This window comes from Diabrotica undecimpunctata, chromosome 1 (genome assembly GCF_040954645.1).
Source record: "Diabrotica undecimpunctata isolate CICGRU chromosome 1, icDiaUnde3, whole genome shotgun sequence".
Classification (NCBI taxonomy): Eukaryota; Metazoa; Arthropoda; class Insecta; order Coleoptera; family Chrysomelidae; genus Diabrotica; species Diabrotica undecimpunctata.
The window spans coordinates 96,567,203-96,589,777 of record NC_092803.1 but is presented as its reverse complement, the minus strand read 5'-3'; the positions used below and the strand labels follow the sequence as shown (position 1 = coordinate 96,589,777).

Sequence of the window (22,575 nt, the reverse complement as noted above, 5' to 3'; positions counted from 1 at the left end):
TCATTCGTTCGTGTTTCATATAAATTTAAAAATCTTTAAAAAATACCCGATTTCATAAAATAATATAATAAAAATTTACTGTTTCAAAGCATATTTGAGGCATAAAACATATACATAATAAGGACATGGCAATACCGCAAACACAAATTTGACATGACGTTTATAGTTAACTTCATCGGCACTTTCTCTATACTTCTGCCTAAAGTGCAAATGGTGTGAATTAGCAACCTTTTTGGATGCTTACTTTGGTTATAGTATTAGTATATCATAATATTAATATTAGTATATCATATTATCAGACGATTTTCACATTTGGTCCCATTGAAGATAGCTACAAAGGAGCTGTCAATTAAATTCACAGAACAAATTTTTGACGTTTGACTGTGTTGTCATGTCTTTATAATGTATATGTATATGTTGTAGGCTTCAATTACAAATAGGGAAGCTTTCAAAAATACATTTTTATTATACTATTATATGAACTATGCAATTTTTTATTTTTTTATATACAACACGAACGAATAAATACTCGTGTCTTCTCATATTAATTGCAGTTAATTATTACATTTTTTTTGGCATTTGCCTTTGATAATAAACTGATAGATTTGGCAATCTTCAAACCACCAGTTTCCAGATTGTTACAGATGGTCACCAGATGTCTGTAGAAAGTACCTGAATACTATTCTTATTATTTTTTGAAAGAATTTCTTTTTTACTGTTAGTTTGTTAACGTTCTATTGGATTTTTATTAATTATAAATCACATGCTCTTTCCCGATTTATTAAAAAAACATGGCAACACAGTCAAACGCCAACATTTCGTTCTATGAACTTTAATTGACAGCTCGATTATAGCTATCTTCCATGGGACCAAAATGTGAAAATCGTCCCATATTATCATTAAAGGATTGGTACCATTTGTTAGGTTACTTCCGAGTTTGGTTTTTATTTTATTACAAAAAGGTAAGTGTAATTTTGGTAATTATTTAGTAAGCCGGAACGCCTCAAAAATGCCAAATTTTTTGTGGACCTAGCCGAAAAAGTGAAAAAAACCTCAAATTTTAATGTTTTCTTTGCTTTAAACTAGTAAAAGTGCCCCTATATCAAAAATACATATGAATCAAAAAAATTTACATAAAAAGCAAAGAAAAGTATATATACAAACATATTAAATATCACTGTTTTTTACTGTTCAATTATAAAAAAATGGGTAAAATTGTTTAAAACAATCAAGATTTTTAATATTTCAAAACAATATGGCGTACATGCGCAAGAAGTTAAATTTTAAATACTTTTGACACTGTTGCCAGCTTTAACCTTTAAAAGGTCTAAAAATTTCATAAAAATTACTTTAATTAATACAGGTGGATGCAATCTTAATAACCACGTGCAAAATGAGTACCCGTTAACCATCGTCTTATTTTATTATTAAAAATGGAAACCAATAAACCAAATCTAACCTAACACTGGTAAAAAAAAGCAGTAATAAGAATAAAATGTTATAATTAAAAATCAAAATTTTTATATTTCATAAGAAAACATGAAATTAAAACTAAACCAACGTAACTAAATCTAACCTAACTCTGGTAAAAAAGCAGTAATAAGAATAAAATTTTGTATAATTAAAAATCAAATTTTTTATTTTTCATAAGAAAACGTGATAATAAACTTAAAGTAACGTAACCAAATCTAACCTGACCCTTGTAAAAAAGCTATATTTTTCAGTAAAAAGTAGGTAATAATTTATAAACTTTAGGTTTTAGGTAAATTTTTATTTTTCATTAGAAAATATAATTTTGAATAACTATGGCAACACTGGTTAAAATTACCCTTCTTGACCATAAAACAGTTGTTGTTATTCTTGTCATTTCTTGTTGTTTCATGGTAAATAATGGCGAATAATGGCGCTGGCTTTTAAAAATCGGGCATATTTTAAATGGAAATTACATAAAAAAAGAACATTTTGCACCGAATAAAAATCATTGCACAATCATTAGTAAATGAAGCAGAATTTATTGATATATATTTCATCTCCGTAGACATGGTTCCGGCTTATTACACTAGTACCGTAATTTTTCCTAAAATTAGTTATGTTTAAAAGAAAACGATTTGTTTCTAAGCGTCATCAACAGAGGATGGTTACGAAAAACGTAGATAATATTGTTGAAATTATTAATAGCCCCGATATTCCATGTTCTTCAAATCTTTCTTCGGAATCCCTAACTGATCATTTTGATGAGAGTTTCAGTTCAAATAATTCAGGTTACAATACTTCCGGTTTAAACTTTTTATTAACATGTTAAGTACCTAAAATAATCCAAATTACCACGTGGACGACCATTCTGGTGATCATTTACAAAGCTATTCTTTCAATAAAACTGAAGAATGATCTAAATATGGTTGTAACGAGAATTCTGGAGAACCTTATCGAGATGTTTTTAATTTTTCCAATAAGTTATGCATGGATTTTGTCCTTTAAAACTAGGTGATTTATTAAAAATTCATAAAGAAGTTCCTGATCTTTCTCATTTGCCTTCAGATGCTAGAACCCTTCTTGCTTCACCCAGAGAACAAATACTCTGATCCACATGATTCAAATTTCAAATGTATTTTTATCTTCGCAAAAAAACAATGTTATATTTGTGTAAATTTTGATGGAATCCCACTAAAAAAGGGTTTTAGTAGTCATTTTTATCCTAGTTTGTGCAATTTGTTTATATATCCTAAAATTGGATGGTGTTATGCAATGGTAGACCAAGTGAGAGAATGTTCGTTTTGAGATATTTGAGATTTTGCAAAGCATTGTCCCTATTCGTTACTAATTATTTTATGAGATAATCTTTGTATTGATAACATGTATGATGGTATAGTATTATTATTGTTTGTGATAAATGGTTTATTGATAACTATTATATCAATAATATTAACTAAAATATCACTTAGTCTACTATTGCCAAATAGCACTTTTTTAAATTTATTGAAAAGCAATGCTAGACTATAAACCAATTGGCACTTGGTCTATTAATGCATAATGACTAATTTGTGTTTCTGAGTGTCTACAATCTTCAATATGCTGCATATATTGTAAATAATTTTGTATATTATATATATATATATAAATATATATATATATATATATATATATATATATATATATATATATATATATATATATATATATATATATAATATCAATGGAATGAGATATAATATAAAACAAAATATTGTTACTTATGTTTTTATTGAAGTAAAAGTACTACATATATACCTACATTAAACTTAAATTATATAGTTGTTACAAACATCATCATCATCATTGGTACTACAGCCCTATAAAAGAGCCTCGACCTTCCCAAGTCTATTACGCCATTCAGTTGCAAACATACAATGTAATATTATTGTTCTTCCACCTCAAAATCTAACTCGCCCGAGAACCCCTCAATATCATCTATAATGTCAGTACTTTTTAAACTTTTATAAAATGGTAGACAGTCTTTTGGAATCAAGTAAAACATTGACTTAAGGTCTTGCAATTTTTCTTTGCTGATGGGCTTTTCTTGAGGCCACAACATAGATAGTTTGTCAAAAAAGAACTTTTGGTTGGTACCGTTGTCTACTCTCATTGCTGGACCTTTAGATTTCCTTTCTTTCTTTTTAATATCAATTTCAACAAACTCCTCTTGTTTAAGATGACTTTTGACAAATATTTTAAAAGGCTCTGATTTTTGTGCTTGAATAATTTTAAACTGCAACCAGTTTACTTGTTCACCTTTAGTGCTCTTTTTACGATTTATTATAGACTCCTCTAATTTTTTACTAGAAACAAAATCTTCCTTCATCATTCGTTCCACAATAAATTTATTTTTCTTCCTGCAGCTTTTAATGACTTCAATATAATCATTAGGAACATACAGCCTTTGCTGTAGTTTCAGGCTTGATTCTACATCAGAAAAATCAGCATCATTTTTTAAAAAGCTGTGACCAGGAACTAAGAAATGTTGAGTAATATCTTCTAACGTTGGATGATCCTCTAAAATTGTCTTTAGTAGTAAAGCAATTTTTATATTCCTATTTTGTCCGTCACAGGAGTCGGACCACAGGTTGACATGTTTGGTTCCTTGTGGTACTCTTTCAAGGATGTGTTTCCTCAAACATGAACCTATTTCTTGGGCTCCTCGTTCAGCATCTCCTTCTACTGTCTTTTGTAGAAAACTATATTAGTTGGCACTCTGGGTAGAGGCAGAGTTTTCTCCAAATCGAATGATATACACTCAGTGTTTTCATCAATTTTTGCTAACTCAAACTGCTTGTTCATTAGCTCTCTTGCATATTTTGCCATATCTAAATGATTATTATGTTTTTCTTCGGCCTGAATTTGTTGTTCATTCGAGGTAGAACACTTTTCAATAATAAGACGGTCACATACATTACATGTGTCTTTTTTTAACTGTTTTCTTTTTAAATTAAATTTATCGTAGAATATTTTTGTGTGTATAGCGCCATTAAACATCAATGGGAGGGTGCTGTCGGGATTTAGATATTCCGCTGTTGTTCTAGACCTGCAGTAATGAGAAACATATCTAGGAAATTTAGAAATATGATTGACAATTTCTTCGATTTTAGCATCATTTAATTTGTTGTGACCTCCAGCATTTCCTTGGCCATCTATCACAGAACCTTGTTTTTTTTTGTTTAGTGCTACATTTATCGAGCAGCTGGATATCTCTAAAGTTTGCATGAATAGCTGTTTGCAAACTTTTTGGTTTATTAGGTAGTATTCTCAAGTACTTGTCTTCTTGTCAGAGCCCTTGACTCGTTTTCTTTTAATTTGCACTTCTTTAATCATTGTTTGAAGTAAGAGGCATCTACGATCGTATGAGCCAGCTTTATAAAAATTATTAAATAATATTTGCCTTTCTTCTGTAGACAGATTTTGGTTACATTTCAACCTGCAGGAGCAAATGTAGTCTCGAAACTCTTTTGCATATTTATTATTGCCTTTTGTAGTTATGTAATCTTGGTTTGTCTTTACCTTTTTTTTCTTTATAGATCTAGTTTGATCCAGGTACTGCCTTTTTCTTCCTTTTTTGGGACGTGCTGTTATATTATTTTCTAGTCTATCATGATCTTCCTCTTCCTGGGTTTGATTTATTGCTGTATCCACAAACTCTGAAAGGGAGTTTGTTTGAATTTCTTTGAGAGGTTGGACATTTTGTAGCGTTATTAGATTACACTCACTACTAACTGAATCATTAACATTGTCCTTAATAGCTAAATTATAATCACTTAAAACAAAATCGTCCGAATTTATTATCTGTCTCAATTCAAAGTCATCTACATCAATAATAGTTGAATCCTCAAAATGGATATCAGCGTTGCTAGTACTCAGGGATTCCTGACCATTTACATTAATAATAAGTGATTCACTCACCTGAGTGTCTTTTTCATTATTAATATGCAGCTCCTAAAAAAAAATAGTGTCACGTTTTTCCCAATTATTTTAAATTAGCTATTATGTATAATACTTTTAGATGTAAAAGCCATTATGAAAAATAAAAACCGCACATAATTACTTTTATAAAAACATAACCTACACATTTTTACAGAAATTAGTATAAGGATTAAATCAGTTACTTACCTCTACAGCATTTATTGACAGTTGTGCTAGAAGTAGCATCTGTTGTCCTCTTGATATATTATTCATTATAATAATTAAAAATAACCACAAATCTCTTTATAATAATAACCACAAAAACTTTACACAGAAGTTATTACATATGTCACAGTACAAGTTTCCGTATTCTGTGGGTTGTTATTTTGCAATTAAAGACCAAGCGACCACTTTGGTCTACGAATGCCAAACGTTGTGGTTCTTAGTCTACGATTGCTTTATATAAAGTCGTTTGATCTACGATTGCAAAATTCAAAATGGTAGATAGGTCTATTGGCGCTTAGGTTTTTCAACGATAGAAGGAATCTCCTTAGCCGAATTGATGTGGAATTTTTTCTACACGAAGTTTGAACCTTTGACTACAAGAGGGCATCGATATCTCCATATATTAAATTGGGAACCTGCATAAAAATTAAATTCCAGAAATATTACTGATAAAAGTTATTTATTACTGTTAAGAGAACCCCAGTTTACAAAAAAACTCATATTTTATTATTATGAAATAAATATAAGCAATTAAAAACTGCAGAATTTAAATGATTCTTTCAACGGGCGGAATCTGTTGTGACGTCATACCGCTCGTTGGTCATCCCTATAAACGGGTAAAAACGATAAGTATTGCAACGCTGCAACTGCAACGGTATTGCCTAATCTTCTTCTTACCTATGGATGGGTATTGTCACAGTATTGTATTGCATTTTATGCACATGACAATATATTTGATAACGTACCATTGTATTATCACCGAACAACGTATTATAGCCTGTTTTTACTAAACTCTGTTTTTTAACCAGGAGGAGTAAACTAAAAAGACAGATTCACACCCAAGAAAGTTACTAGAAAAGTCACCAAATACATCTTCTTTTTGGTTGCTTATCTCGGACTTGCGGTAATCCAGTCAGTAATCTGTATTGGACAACCTCACTCACACATCGATTCTAACCTAATTTTGTTTGTTTATGTTTGAATAATAATTTTTTCCAATTCACTTCCAATATATATATTATTTAGTTTTTCTAATTACAATAAAAAAATGTTAGACTGTTATGTAGAAGTTGAAGAATTTTTAGAGTTTATTTATCACATTGTAGAAGAAAATCGTCTGGAACGTATATGAAAGCCATATATTCCCATATATTCCTGATAAAATTATATCTAAAATCCAATCGAATTTTACAATATTAATTCAGCGCATTCACTTAAACAACAAATATTGTATGATACTTTATAAAAATATAAGCAGTTTCTATGGGATTGCCCATTTTTTAAATGTACAGGTATAGACTTATTTTCATTATTCAGGCTCCATTAAATGAATTGTAGCTCTTTCTGGTCATAGAAGGGAGATTATGGGTATTGTTGTTGAACTTAAAAACTTTCTCTCTTATACACTGATTATAATACAATGCATAGAAGCCATCCCCCACTGGCATGTTTAGAATCAGTACACTAGATGTATATATGTATATTTTTAGGTAATGATCAAGAAAAATGGATACAATAGCGCACATATAAGAACAAGAAATATTGTATTGTAGAAAAGCTATTTTGGAACCTGAAAAAGACAGTTTCCTTGTTTTCAACAAGTTCTACAATCCAAATTAAATACATCTCTTGCAATAATATGTGCTACAGCATTACCTTACAATCTGGGTTTAAGGGAAAATAATGATGGTGATGATGATTTTGTAGAAAATGTTGATGTGTTGGTAAATAGAAATGTTAATGATGTGGAACAATGGTTAAATTATAGGAGACATTTTATTCAACAATTTTTTTGCATGAGAATGAGAATACTATTGAATATCATACTAAATGTTTCTTTTTCTATTATTTCTCAAAATGTGATCATAATCATTGGCTTGACAACCTTTTTTGTTTGGGTTTTGATCTTTTCAGGAATACTTATTTCTCCATTCCAATCTATTTCAATGACATTCCAAGTATTTGTTCCTTACCTATATCTAATCTTTGGTCTTCCTCGTGTTATATGTCCATCTGACATTTATGTCAGATGGACATATAACATATTTATGTGTTATATGTCCATCCATCTGAATGTTAATTTAACCCATTATGATCCGAGTTTTTTTTGTAATGTATGTATTAAAGAAACTAATATATGTTTATTAAAAATGTATAATAATAGACAAATTAACAATTTTTTAATCTAAAAATCTATTAACTAACAACAAACATGTGTTACATAAATGTAATGCTAGGTCATTATAGTATTGTAGCTAAAATAAAATAAATCCTTAAGAAACACAACGAAATTTGTATTAAAACTAGAATGTCCTCATATGAAAAATATAATTATTGCAGTCAATACACATGCGGACATCACATTTGCTACACATTGTTCGAGTACTACTGCTACACCCCTATCCTTCACATCAACATCTTTTGTTGTTAGATATAGTTATTAAAAGGTGATTGTTTCCATCGCATTAGATTGTCTGATATTCTATTAAGCGAAACACTAAATTTCAAAGAACTGGGTCTTCCACCATGCATTTGTATATTTGTTAAGATATGACTAAGCAATACATCTTCTGAAATCTAATTGGGAAATCTTGGTGTAGTAGTACTTGCAGAGTATCCATCTGTTATTAATACTTGCATCAATGAGCCATGTGAAGATATACCACCACCACTTCTTTGAACGGATTCCAATTCCATATGTAGATATGTTTTGGTCCATCAAATCGATTCCTCCCATATTATTAATATTTGGCAATGATTTTAGGTCTTGGAATTTGTACATATTTTTTTCTTATTTACTATATATGACCACAGTTCCCACAGGAGTAGCACCATAAGCTATAGATGCAGCAGCCAAAATGTTATTGTCTACTCACTTTATGAAATGTCATGATCCACATTCCAAATTTGTCAATTCTTTTTTTTTTTCTCAGTAATGAACAAGTTTTAGGAATTGTGTCACCCCTAAAGGTTCCTGTAATATATTCTTTTAATTTCAATCGAGAGAGAGCAGCATAAAGTCCTACGATTTATCTCATTTAAGAATCTCCATACAGTTAATCAAATCAATCACCCTAACATTGAAAATTCTCTCAACCTCGTAACTTTTCGGGTCAGACGCATGCACAAAGATCTAACTACGCTGTATAGTCTATTGCACTCCCATAGTTTCAGTCCACAACTGTTAGGAAAAATTAACCTTCATGTGCTTCTAGACAAACCAGGCTATTAACCTAATTACACATCATCAAACTAACTATGGATATAATTCTTATCTATCTAGGTCTGGCTAGGTTTGCAAATTAATAAGTATACAGATAGTTTGGATTGCTTTGAAAAGCAAAGTACCTACTTTTAAAGTGCAGTTAATATCTTGCCTGTGATTATTTGATGCCACTAGCTGTGTAAATTATTTTAATTGATTTTAAATTATTGTGACCTAGTTTTACTTTTTTTGTGTTTATTTTTTGTCTATATTAGTTTTAATTTTATGCTATGTATGTGAGTAATTAGGATTTTATATTTTTGTATTATACGATTGTATTTAAATTGGGCAATTTATTATATCTAAAATCCAATCGAATTTTACAATATTTCTTCAGCGCATTCACTTAAACAACAAATATTGTATGATACTTTATAAAAATATAAGCAGTTTTTATGGGATTGCCCATTTTTCGAATGTACAGGTATAGACTTATTTTCATTATTCAGGCTCCATTAAATGAATTGTAGCTCTTTCTGGTCATAGAAGGGAGATTATGGGTATTGTTGTTGAACTTAAAAACTTTCTCTCTTACACACTGATTATAATACAATGCATAGAAGCCATCCCCTACTGGCATGTTTAGAATCAGTACACTATACAGCGTTCCACGTTAAGAAAATAACATTAGGCTTATGGAGATCAGTGTTGCCAAAACTCTCAGGCGTGCGGTTTACTAGATTGTCGATATATTTTTCGAATTTCCATTTTCAATTAACATTTAACTGTAAAGTCAGAATAACAACTGAAGAACCACAAAGGCTTATTATCATTATGTAGTCTCAGAGAACGACATAAAATCGCTGACATACGTACACTGTATTATTTTAAGTTGCAATTAGTAATTAGATATATGCATTCCAAGCGGTCCGTTTATTTGCTTTTAAATCTTTAATAGCCGGCAAAGTATATGATTTAACTAAGCAATATTTTCTACTGATTTCTATGATTCATGGTATATGATATTCTTACCGAAAAACAAATCAACTGTCGTTACTATAATTAAAATAAGATAAAATAAAATTATCTTTTGTAAATACTATTTATTTAATTAAAATCATTTTCCCTACTTTTCATCTCTTGTTTTGAATGGGCACTTTTGGTCAATTACGTTAAAAAACAATTATTTAATTCATGTCTGTGAAAACGAAAATACAAATAATTATACAACCCTGAATCGTGCTTGTGTTCATCGTGGCATCGCTGCGCTTCTATCGTCCATAAGAAATACATGGCCCTATCTCCGCAATGTTATTTTCTTAACGTGAAACGCTGTATAGATGTATATATTATGTATATTTTTAGGTAATGATCAAGGAAATATATACAATAGTGCACGTATAAGAACAAGAAATATTGTATTGTAGAAAAGCTATTTTGGAACCTGAAAAAGACAGTTTCCTTGTTTTCAACAAGTTCTACAATCCAAATTAAATACATCTCTTGCAATAATATGTGCTACAGCATTACCTTACAATCTGGGTTTAAGGGAAAATAATGATGGTGATGATGATTTTGTAGAAAATGTTGATGTGTTGGTAAATAGAAATGTTAATGATGTGGAACAATGGTTAAATTATAGGAGACATTTTATTCAACAATTTTTTTGCATGAGAATGAGAATACTATTGAATATCATACTAAATGTTTCTTTTTCTATTATTTCTCAAAATGTGATCATAATCATTGGCTTGACAACCTTTTTTGTTTGGGTTTTGATCTTTTCAGGAATACTTATTTCTCCATTCCAATCTATTTCAATAACTTATTCTAAGTATTTGTTCCTTACCTATATCTAATCTTTGGTCTTCCTCGTGTTATATGTCCATCTGACATTTGTTTATTTTGGAAAGTATTTCATCTTCTTTCATCTTTCCTCGTATTATGTGGTCCTATTTTGATGAATGTTAATTTAACCCATTATGACCCGAGTTTTTTTTGTAATATATGTTTATTAAAAATGTATAATAATAGACAAATTAACAATTTTTTAATCTAAAAATCTATTAACTAACAACAAACATGTGTTACATAAATGTAATGCTAGGTCATTATAGTATTGTAGCTAAAATAAAATAAATTCTTAAGAAACACAACGAAATTTGTATTAAAACTAGAATGTCATATGAAAAATACAATTATTGCAGTAAATACACATGTGAACATCACATTTGCTACACATTGTTCGAGTACTACTGCTACACCCCTATCCTTCACAGCAACATCTTTTGTTGTTAGATATAGTTATTAAAAGGTGATTGTTTCCATCGCACCTTAGATTGTCTGATATTCTATTAAGCGAAACACTAAATTTCAAAGAACTGGGTCTTCCACCATGCATTTGTATATTTGTTAAGATATGACTAAGCAATACATCTTCTGAAATCTAATTAGGAAATCTTGGTGTAGTAGTACTTGCAGAGTATCCATCTGTTATTAATACTTGGATCAATGAGCCATGTGAAGATATACTACCACCACTTCTTTGAACAGATTCCAATTCTATATGTAGATATGTTTTGGTCCATCAAATTGATTCCTCCCATATTATTAATATTTGGCAATGATTTTAGGTCTTGGAATTTGTACATATTTTTTTTCTTATTTACTATATATGACCACAGTTCCCACAGGAGTAGCACCATAAGCTATAGATGCAGCAGCCAAAATGTTATTGTCTACTCACTTTATGAAATGTCATGATCCACATTCCAAATTTGTCAATTCTTTTTTTCTCAGTAATGAACAAGTTTTATCCAATCACCCTAACATTGAAAATTCTCTCAACATCGTAACTTTTCAGGTCAGACGCATGCACAAAGATCTAACTATGCTGTATAGTCTATTGCACTCCCATAGTTTCAGTCCACAACTGTTAGGAAAAATTAACCTTCATGTGCTTCTAGACAAACCAGGCTATTAACCTAATTAAACATTATAGAACTAACTATGGATATAATTCTTATCTATCTAGGTCTGGCTAGGTTTGCAAATTAATAAGTATACAGATAGGTTGGATTGCTTTGAAAAGCAAAGTACCTACTTTTAAAGTGCAGTTAATATCTTTCCTGTGATTATTTGATGCCACTAGCTGCGTAAATTATTTTAATTGATTTTAAATTATTGTGACCTAGTTTTAGTTTTTTTGTGTTTATTTTTTTGTCTATGTTAGTTTTAATTTTAATTTTATGCTATGTATGTGAGTAATTAGGATTTTATATTTTTGTATTATACGATTGTATTTAAATTGGGCAATTTCTCGTAGACAAATAAATAAATTAATTAATTAATTTCAAAAAGTTTATATTAGCGAAAAGTTGAAAAACAACACATACACCTCAAAGAGCCTAACGTTACATATAAGTAAATTTACAATTATTCCAAGCTGTTTTTATCAAACATAGACAAAGTGATTAACTATTTTCACAGACAACAACAAAAAAGCACTATTTAACAGTATTCTTGTAAAAATATGCGTTTTACTCTAAAAATAAGGTTTTTGCAGCACTTACTCGAAACAAATGTTATGCTCTATGATACTTTCTAAATTATACTTAGTTTAGACTGCACTTACTCACTAACTAAAACAACTATCAGTATGACTTTGCACGGAAGGCTTCCTTATGTTTGTTTTGAATGCTTTATACCGTCATCTATGTGATTGTAGTCAAAATGAAACTTCATGTAAAGCCGACTAAATACATCTGCAAGTGTTACATAAAATTAACACTAGGTCATATTGGGTCATATATTCTTCTCCATCTGCCTTTTTTATTTTTCTCCTTTGTATATATGTCAAGATTGTTCTGCCTAAAGTAGCCAATTCGCTGTCTTCACTTTGAGTAAGTAACCAGATTTCAGATCCTATGTAAATACTGGATGTATTAAGGTTTTGTGCAATTGGAATTTACTTTTTTTTGTAATATCTCATCTTGGTTGTTTAATTGAGCCCTGAATGATTGGTGATGATGAATTGGGTATGAATGGTTGGTCTTGCTATCTTAGATGCTATTTAGCCAGATTCCAGTGTATTGTTTATTTTATCTAGGTACTTGTCTACTGCTACTCTATTATTGTACTTTCACTATATATGTTTTGAATTTATATAGTAATCTTCTGTCTTTCTCTTGTACCTATATTCAACTAGAATTTGTTTATTCTGAGAATATATTATTGAATCCTTGTAAAATGTTAGATATACCTATTCTTTTTCATTTTATTTCTAAATATGTATTTTTTATATTCAATTTTAAAGTAAATGACTATGAGTTTTCCTCCTTTTAAATAAGTGTTTATTTGATAAACCTTTCCTTACCAAATATAAAATTAATTACACATGTAAATAGCAATACATATACTATTTATGTAGATGACATAGTCTTCTTAACAAGAAGAAACTGGAGTTGTTTTAGAATTTGAAAAGTGAAGCAAGGTATCTATAAATTTTAGTTTGTTACATATAAAGCATTTTAAGATATATATATATATATATATATATATATATATATATATATATATATATATATATATATATTTCTACAAGAATAAGAAAAAAGAAGTACTTGTGACTCGTTTGGAACAAATATATAACTGTTTTGGATGGGTTGGAGTCAATAATAGGGCTATTGGTTAACTATTTTTTTATTCTCGAGCTTTCAATTGTGTTTACAATTATTATCAAGAGCTAAAAAAGACAAAATACTTACAAGGTTGAACTAAAAAGAAAAAACAATTTTTGTTAACTTACCAAATAAAAATTAGTTTGGTAAGTAAAAATCACTGCTTACATGTTCAAAATATTTAATACAAAAATGCTTTTATCTAATAAATGTTTCTCTGAAAAATTTTTTTAATTTTGAAAACATTTTTTTAATATAAGAATAATTGAATTTATAAATAAGTTTAAATAGCAACCAATTACAAATAGCCTCAATGTCATAAATGCCAACATAAAATTTTTATTTTTGACAATTAGTTTCTTTTAATCTTGTTATAAGGATTAAAAGAACGTGTTTTAAAACTTTTTCATCCAGGTTATCTACAGGAAGATCTTCAGTTATTAAAAAATATTCTAATTGAAAACTCTTATCCTCCAGATATGCTACATAGGATGCTTTTTTCTAATATTGGTAATATAAATAATTTAACACCATTTTTTGCTCAATCTCAAAACATTGTATCTAACAATCAGAACATCTATTATCATTCACTACCTTTTATACCATCATTAACACCTAAATTAATACAAACACTAAAGGTTATTGACAATATAAAAATAGCAACAAAGAACATCAAAACTATTTCATCTTTATATTCTAAAACTAAATATCCTATAGACAAATTTGAAAAAACGAATTTAGTATACAGCATTAGTTGTACTCAGTGTGAGGCTGAATATGTTGGTGAGACCGGAAGAAATCTTTCAAATCGCATTATTTCTCACAAAAGTGATTGCAGAATTAAAAAACCATCTTGTGCTTTGGCAGAACATGTAATCGATAAAGACCATATTATGGATTTTGATAACATTAAAATTTTATGTAGTGAAAGTAATAAATTTAAAAGGACTTTTTTGGAAATGGTTTGTATTAGCAAAAATGATAAGAGTTTAAACAAAAGATCTGAAATTCAAAATTTAAGCAAAATTTATAATTATATTCTCTCTTTATGATTTATATATAAAACTTGTAAAATGTCATATTTAATTCTCCATATATCTGTCACATTCTTTCAGACATCTGTCAAGGGTGAATAAATCTTCTTCTTTTTGTTACTAAACAAAAAAGAATGTTTAAACGAAGTTTTACTTTTGGCAATATAATTGTCAAAAATAAAAATTTTATGTTGGCATTTATGACATTGAGGCTATTTGTAATTGGTTGCTATTTAAACTTATTTATAAATTCAATTATTCTTATATTAAAAAAATGTTTTCAAAATTAAAAAAATTTTTCAGAGAAACATTTATTAGATAAAAGCATTTTTGTATTAAATATTTTGAACATGTAAGCAGTGATTTTTACTTACCAAACTAATTTTTATTTGGTAAGTTAACAAAAATTGTTTTTTCTTTTTAGTTCAACCTTGTAAGTATTTTGTCTTTTTTAGCTCTTGATAATAATTGTAAACACAATTGAAAGCTCGAGAATAAAAAAATAGTTAACCAATAGCCCTATTATTGACTCCAACCCATCCAAAACAGTTATATATATATATATATATATATATATATATATATATATATATATATATATATATATATATATATATATATATATATATATATATAAATCTTACCATCATTGCTGCATCATTTTATTATAGGTATGTTTGTGCGTCCACTCGAAAAATTGAAATATATCTAAATTTTAGACTGTTGTTGACTATCCCGCAACCATGGCTACTTCAGTGTCAACTCAGTTTTCTATATACTTTAAGAATAAAGAAGATGATTTTTACTTTCACTACGATAGCAATTTTGCATCCACATATTTTGCCATCGTTGGAACGTCCCAATATACCATATTACAGCAAGCCGACATTTCTGTGTCCGCAACGGGTATTTTTGTTCATACTAAAGCTGTTTCTGCATCCGCAACGTTGCCATTATCAAATACCTCGGTTCAGTTTATCATTCATTTTGATGTCATCCTAAATACTATCTGTACTCTGTTAGAAAATATGTCTGCGTAGAAAATGCCATCTTATATTCTCAAGGTTGTCTGCTAAATAATGAGTAGCATCATTTTATAAATGAAGCCATAATGACAAAACGAAAAGAAATTGTAAATCAGGAAAAACTGATATAGTGTTATTTATGAAAATTATTGACTCACAGGAATATCACTAATATAAAATGAGAATTAAAGATATTAAAGTAAGAATTAAAGAAAAAGAAAAAGTCAAAAAGTTAATCAAAATATGCCGCAAATACTAAGGCACTATACAGAATGTTCATAATTTTCTAAGCACATTTCAGTATTACATGATATACGAATATTTTAATAATAATGTCAAAACTAATAACTTTATTATAGAAATTCCAAAATACTCATATTTCTCAAAAAAGATATAATGTAAATTATGTTGCATCGGAAAACCTTTTTAATAAAAGTTATTAACAATTATCAGTGTTTTTGAACACTTTTGATACTTTACTGGTATTTCAAACACTTTTGAAATACCAGTAAAGTATCAAAAATAAAAAGTGAGAGAATAGAAACTGTTATGAGCTGTTATGAGCTACATTCAGAACTGAATTGTTTATAAATAACATTTTTTTTTAATATTAATTAGTTTTGAAGTAATCGTACTGCTTCAAAAACATATTTTTTATCTATTTGTAACTTTAAAAAATATCTTAAATATAATGTATCAGGCATAATTAATGTTATAACTTTTATTATATATAAATATTTATTACATTTGAAATTTTTTAGATATTAAAAAATCGTATAATACGAAAAAACACTTAATTTCCTTTTTTTGGATGATAGAAAATGGTGCTTATAACGGTATCGACATCAACAAATTCCATTTTTTGTAACAAAATTCGAAAAAGCGTATTATTTATATACCCAGACTAATATTAAATATAAATCACACAAGATAATTTTTGAGAAAAATGCAGTTGAAAGTTTTTTCGTTTTAAGGATTACTTCAAAGTAGGTGAATATCTCAAAAAATATTATAAGTAACAAACAGTTGTAACTGTGTTGATTATTTTTTTTTAACAATTTTTGATAAGACCAAAAATTTAAAAAACTAAACTAAACTAAAGACTACATATTATTAATAAAAGAGTAAGCTCTGAAACTAAAGATGGTTAACAATTTTAATAATAATTTTAATAAACGTGAAAATTTTCTCTTTTCTCATCCCCTCTTAGATTAAAAAGAGTATTATCTCCAAAGAGATACAAAGTTGACTATAGGAATGAAGTGAAACATTTAAAATAACACAAATCAATAATCATTTTCGTTTTAATAAAGAACTTGAGTAGAAATTTAAAACTATAGTAAACTAATACAAAATACTACATTCTATTGAATAAAATACACTGAACTCAAAAAATTACTTCGAATGTGCTATAAGCACAGAAGTAAGAATAAACCATCAACTAGCGGCAAGCATTAATGTATCTCGTGATTGTCAGCCCAGTGTCAATTTGCATCACAAATCAATCGGTAAATATTTCGTATAAAAACCTTAATTTGGAGCCATGTTTTATTGCCAAAAATATTTGTATTGCTGGATTTAAGTTCTTCACACTCTCCTTTTTTCGGTGGTGTCTTGTTTCTTATGTGATCTGTAAAGAATTTTTTTGCAATTTCTTTTTGGTCTAAAGTACATGGCACCAGAGTATGACTTTTTTTGTTGATAGTAGCGACATTTTCAGGTTCGACAAACTAACTCACTACCATCTAATTCTGCATCATTTGCTTATACTACATCACATGTATCATAAGTCATCAGGCAATCTATACACCTGTTTATGTACGTCATTAATGTGACCCATAAAAGTTGTTAGTTGTTCGATATCATTCGGCTACATGTTGAAGATTTGGCTGGCTAAATATTTGCATAATCTCGTTGATGTAATGGCACCAGGATTTTTTACTTCACTCATTTTGACATGTTTTTCCTTAACTTTATAACCGGTCGTCGGATTATTTGTACCGATTTTCGGGAACAAATATATATTTGAATCCTCAACAAAGTTTTTTCTTCAATTTGTCAAAACACCTGTGTGTTCTTGTAGGTCAATGCTGAAGAGCACCGGAATACCCCTTCCTTTGTCACGAATTACAACTCTTTTGAATTTAGTCAGCAATATTTTTTCAGTAGGTGTTATGGCTTCTCAAAACTCTTCATGTTTGATGAGTACTTGTTTCAGAATAAACGTGAATTGGCATGCGCTCCGTTTCGCCAACTCTTTCACGATTCAATAAAATCAAACGGCAGAAAATTATTTCCATTAATTTTATGTATTATATAATTAACTTGTAGCTTATTTTACTATTTTTATTATTCTTTAAATGTTGAATAGATTCATCTGCTTTCTTCAATAAATAATTTTTGAAAATTTTTAGATCAGTTGCTACAAATCAATAAATCTTTCTTTGCCACTAAAGAAACTTTCCGTAACTGAGGATCTACTCGTAAATATTTAACAAATATGCACAAAAATACATCGGAATACCTACACTAGCGTAGTGCGTAGTAGACACTTTTCTTTTTATTTTGTGTGGCTGTGCTATTATTACTGCATCAGTAGTAATCCTGAGTTTACACCAATCTAACATTTTGTTCTTCAGATATGTCCCTTTAGTGATTTCATGATTTGGTATGGACCATTCATCTTTTAGCAGATTGAAAATTCTCTGACTTCTTGACAGGTTCAGTTTTTAGCCTATAGATTAATTGATACTGTATAAAGCAAACTCAATAAAACAATCTTTGTGTTAAATTAAGTAACGTAAGTACATCCATTTAAACTTGTGCATTCGTGTTTAAATTAAATATAAATAATTGTATAAAAATACACATTTTGGAAGTATTTAATTTTGTTCCGAAGGGATTGTTTAACTATCGTACCTTTTTCAATTTTCTACTCATAAAATAAAGGCTAACTTCTAACACCTATCTATTAAAATGTTAAAAAATCTGATGTTGACCCGTCACGTACCTGATATCGTTTCAAGGTGGGTGGGTTATGCGACTTTCGTTATCAGGTTTATCATGCACAAAAATATATTTTATCTAGTTTTTGAAAAACGTCTAAAAGTCTGTCCCTGTATTTAAATTTATCACTAATTAACCACCCCGAATCTGAATTTGTTCTTTTACAATATCGAAAGGCTTTTCAAATAAAAGTTGTCCGCAAGACCAGCTTTGCATATATCGGAAATATACATTCTTAAAAAATCACAAAAAACAAAAGTACAAGAGTAAAGTACCACAGCTTCTAGATGAAGGTTGCTGTAAACATTTTCAAAGGATGCAATTTTAGTAAAAAGCTTAAATATGAAATGTCATCAAAGTAATATTGTAAAAATAATATACATATTTACAACTTAAACTCTATTACCTACATGTTACTGCAAAACATCTATATATTTAATGGTATTTCAGACGGTTAGCAATGTTGCCAAATTGAAATGACGCAGAATAATCGAGAGAATGAAAATAATATACACCAATGAAGTATACTCCATTGTTTCATACGCCTCCTGCATGAGATACCATGAACTAATATATACACAAAAATTTCATGCTAACACCATTGTTGCGTCACTTAAAATCCTTAATAAATTTGTTGCTATAACTCAGAACTATATGCAAATTTGCCACATCCCTTGTTTGGATTACGAGTGTCCCCTGATGTCAGTTAGGAGAAATTGGTAACGATCATTTTTGAAATATAAGCGATTGTAATCCAGCGTCCGTATATTGACGCAACAATGCGGTGGATGCAGCATTACATGCAAAAACATAAATGTAAGGACGCATCAATGTCTGTAGGATCTATATATATATATATATATATACATATATATATATATATATACATATATATATATATATATATATATATATATATATATATATATATATATATATATATATATATATATTTGCAAATTTTTTTAAATATAAAGACGCACTCTACCGGTCTAATACACTCTATGTGTGTAAAATAGTTTTTTTTAAATGACTGACGCTGGGTTTTTAAAGGGACAGTCTGACAATTTACCCTTAGTGGATATATTTATGGTGGGGACTTACATCAAAAACAGCGAAAGTTTTTCTCTTGCTGAAAACTAACAGGTAGGATATAAACCATACTTAATAGTTTTACGTATAATATAAATCGATAAAAGTATTTTTCATACAAGTTAAAACTTATTAAAGTTACGAGGAAAGGAAGAGAATGCAAAATTTTGACGCCTGTCAAAATTTTCGATGTACTTTATATGTAATCATTTTTTTCGATACCTGAGAAAACTAATAAGTATTTTTGAAAAATTTAAACGCAGAAGGAAAGAATACTTTATTATCGAGGGCCGAAAGTCCCTTAGAATGAATAAAAAGTTTCTTTTTAATGAGATATTTGAAATTAAAAATCACACTAAATTTTTTCTTTAGTTTTTTACCCCTGTAACTTATTAAAATAAACATTATAGAAGTTTTCAGAGACTCTCGGCCCTCGGTAATAACGTAATCTTTCATTCTGCGTTTAAATTTTTCAAAAATACTTATTAATTTCCTCAGGATTAGAAAAAAATGAATGCATGTAAAACACATTGGTGCGAAATTTTGTGCCTACGCCCTTAAATTATAATCATTATAATAAGTTATGTGAATAATATATGGATAATGTGAATAATAATATGAATAATATGCAATAATATGAAGTGTAAATGACAATATATTTTTAGTTACTTGAAATTAAAATATTAGGCAAAAAAATACTTACATCTACATAGGTACCTACTTGTTAAATATTTCTACTTATTTACAGATCCGCTAGGCCTTCTTATGGGAACTCTGCTGTTGGATGGGTGCAAGTTCGAAGAGATAAAAATGTATGCACAGTTAAAGCTAAAGTGACACCTGAACACAATGTGATGAAAACACAATATGCTGTAACTTGCAATATTGATGAGGAATGTGAAAAGGTGTTAAATATTCAGTGCCATGACTGTGCTGCCTCTTCAGGTAAATATTTTTAAAATGATAAAAAATGTACTAGGTAAATATCAGATTAGTTTTAGTCATGAGATTTATAGTTTTTTTATATTGAGATTCTACGATTTTAAGACTAAAAAAATGTTTTATATGTCTTTGATGCTATTTAAAAACTGTTTATGTTTATGGAATGTCTTCTTTACATGCCATCTCCGCGATGAAGGTTGGCCATCATCATTGCCTATTCTAACTTTTGGCACTATACAGCCCAAAAGAGTTCATTTGAGCTGCATCCAATCCATTCTTTGAGATTTCTCAGCCAGGACAATTTTTTTCTTCCTATGCTGCATCTTCCTTGAATCTTTCCCCGCATTATTAATTTTAGGAGTTCATATCTGTCACCACCTGCTGTTATAAGTATGACCCAAGTATTGCAGTTTTCTTATTTTGATGGAATCCAGTATCTCCCTGCTTGATCTCTATTTTTCTGAGTGCTTCTTCATGGGTTATTCTGTCTATCCAGGAAATTCTTCAATATGTCCACATTTTAAATGCTTCCAATCTAATTGTAATATGGAACGTAAAGGATAGCAAATACATACTATGAAATGATATTAATTTTGGGTATAATTTATAAGTATAGCATTTACTTTGTTTTAGGTGGGTGTAAGCATTCCATAGCACTCTTGATGTGGCTTCACAGAAGGAGTGAAGAACCTTCTCCAACTGAAGTTGCTTGTTACTGGGCAAAGAATAAACTTTCCAAAGTTGGAACTTCAGTTAAATACCTAACTTTGAAGGATTTTGGAGCACAAGAAGAACTGAGCTCAGATGAAGAAAGCTCACTTTTTTTACAGGAAGTTGTGAACCAAGGACTAGAACATAATGTTGAGAGTCAGCTATTGAAACACTTCAAGCCTAACAGAATTTTGCAACATCTTGGACTATATCAATCAATGTTAAATTTTGTTAGCAGAAATGATTTTTCCAAAATGGCACTAAATTTTTCAGAATTTCTAGAATTCTGTTATCAGGAAATGGATCCCCAACTATGTTCTGAAGCTGCAGCAATAACCATTGAACAGTCTAATTCCGGTTTATGGTTTGACCTGCAATATGCAAGAATAACTGCATCAAAGATTTATGATGCAGCACACTGCAAAAAATCAGATGGTTTCCTGTTTAACCAAATACTTGGTGTAACCAAACTTCCTGCTACAGAAGCCATGTCTCGAGGAAAAAGGCTTGAGGACGCTGTAATTAAAGCTTTAGAAAAAAAAAATAAAGATAAAACTCAGTCATATTGGGTTACAATTAAATCACAGGCATCCAATATTTGGGGCTTCTCCAGATGCTATATCTGAAGAATTTGTAGTTGAAATAAAATGTCCTCAATCTGAGAAAACTATTTGTAACTATTTAACAAAAAATATGGAAATTACAGCAAAATATAAAGCTCAAGTGCAGCTACAGATGTTTCTATGTAAGAAACAAAAAGCATTATTTTGTGTTGCAGATCCTGATTTTGAGGAAAATTTAAAATTTTTTGATATATGGGTACCATATGATCAAGAATACATAAAGATGTTAATGGATGCTGCAGAAAACTTCTGGCAATATAATATATTTACACATTTATGTAACTCATTCAAAAAATGATAATATATTTATATACAGCACGATCAGTTTCACTTTGTATTTAACATTTGGATGCGAACTGGTGTTGACATTCAGTTTTTCCAAATTTTTTAAATTTTATTTTGGTAACGTCTCGCCAAGTAAAATGCCTTCATGGTACCAAAATAAAATTCAGAAAGTAAGGAAAAACCGAACGTCAACAACAGTGCACATCCAAATCTCAAATACCAAGTGAATCTATTTGTGCTGTATAAATATGTGAAGCCTCATTTACTACAAACTACCGTTGTGTGTTAGTTGGTGATTTTAATATTGACTTTTTGGCT

General features: G+C 29.2%; 1 protein-coding gene across 2 annotated transcripts; it reads left to right on the top strand.

Moving 5' to 3' along the window:
• Nucleotides 1-854: 854 nt before the first annotated feature.
• LOC140451649 (uncharacterized) lies at nt 855-22,290 on the top strand. Of its 2 annotated transcripts, XM_072545493.1 has the most exons (3): nt 855-962; nt 20,445-20,641; nt 21,272-22,290. In XM_072545493.1, the coding sequence occupies exons 2-3, from the start codon at nt 20,551-20,553 to the stop codon at nt 21,973-21,975; spliced, it is 795 nt and encodes a 264-aa protein (XP_072401594.1). In that variant the 5' UTR covers nt 855-962; nt 20,445-20,550; the 3' UTR covers nt 21,976-22,290. The 2 variants fall into 2 exon arrangements, with proteins under 2 accessions (XP_072401594.1, XP_072401598.1); XM_072545497.1 differs by lacking the exon at nt 855-962 and having other exon boundaries at nt 20,238-20,641.
• The last annotated feature ends 285 nt before the right edge of the window (nt 22,291-22,575 follow it).

Coding starts and splice junctions, on each gene's coding strand:
- LOC140451649 (XM_072545493.1), top strand. CDS start 20,551: ATGAAAACACAATATGCTGTAACTTGCAATATTGATGAGGAATGTGAA. Junction 20,642..21,271: donor TGACTGTGCTGCCTCTTCAG/GTAAATATTTTT, acceptor ACTTTGTTTTAG/GTGGGTGTAAGCATTCCATA.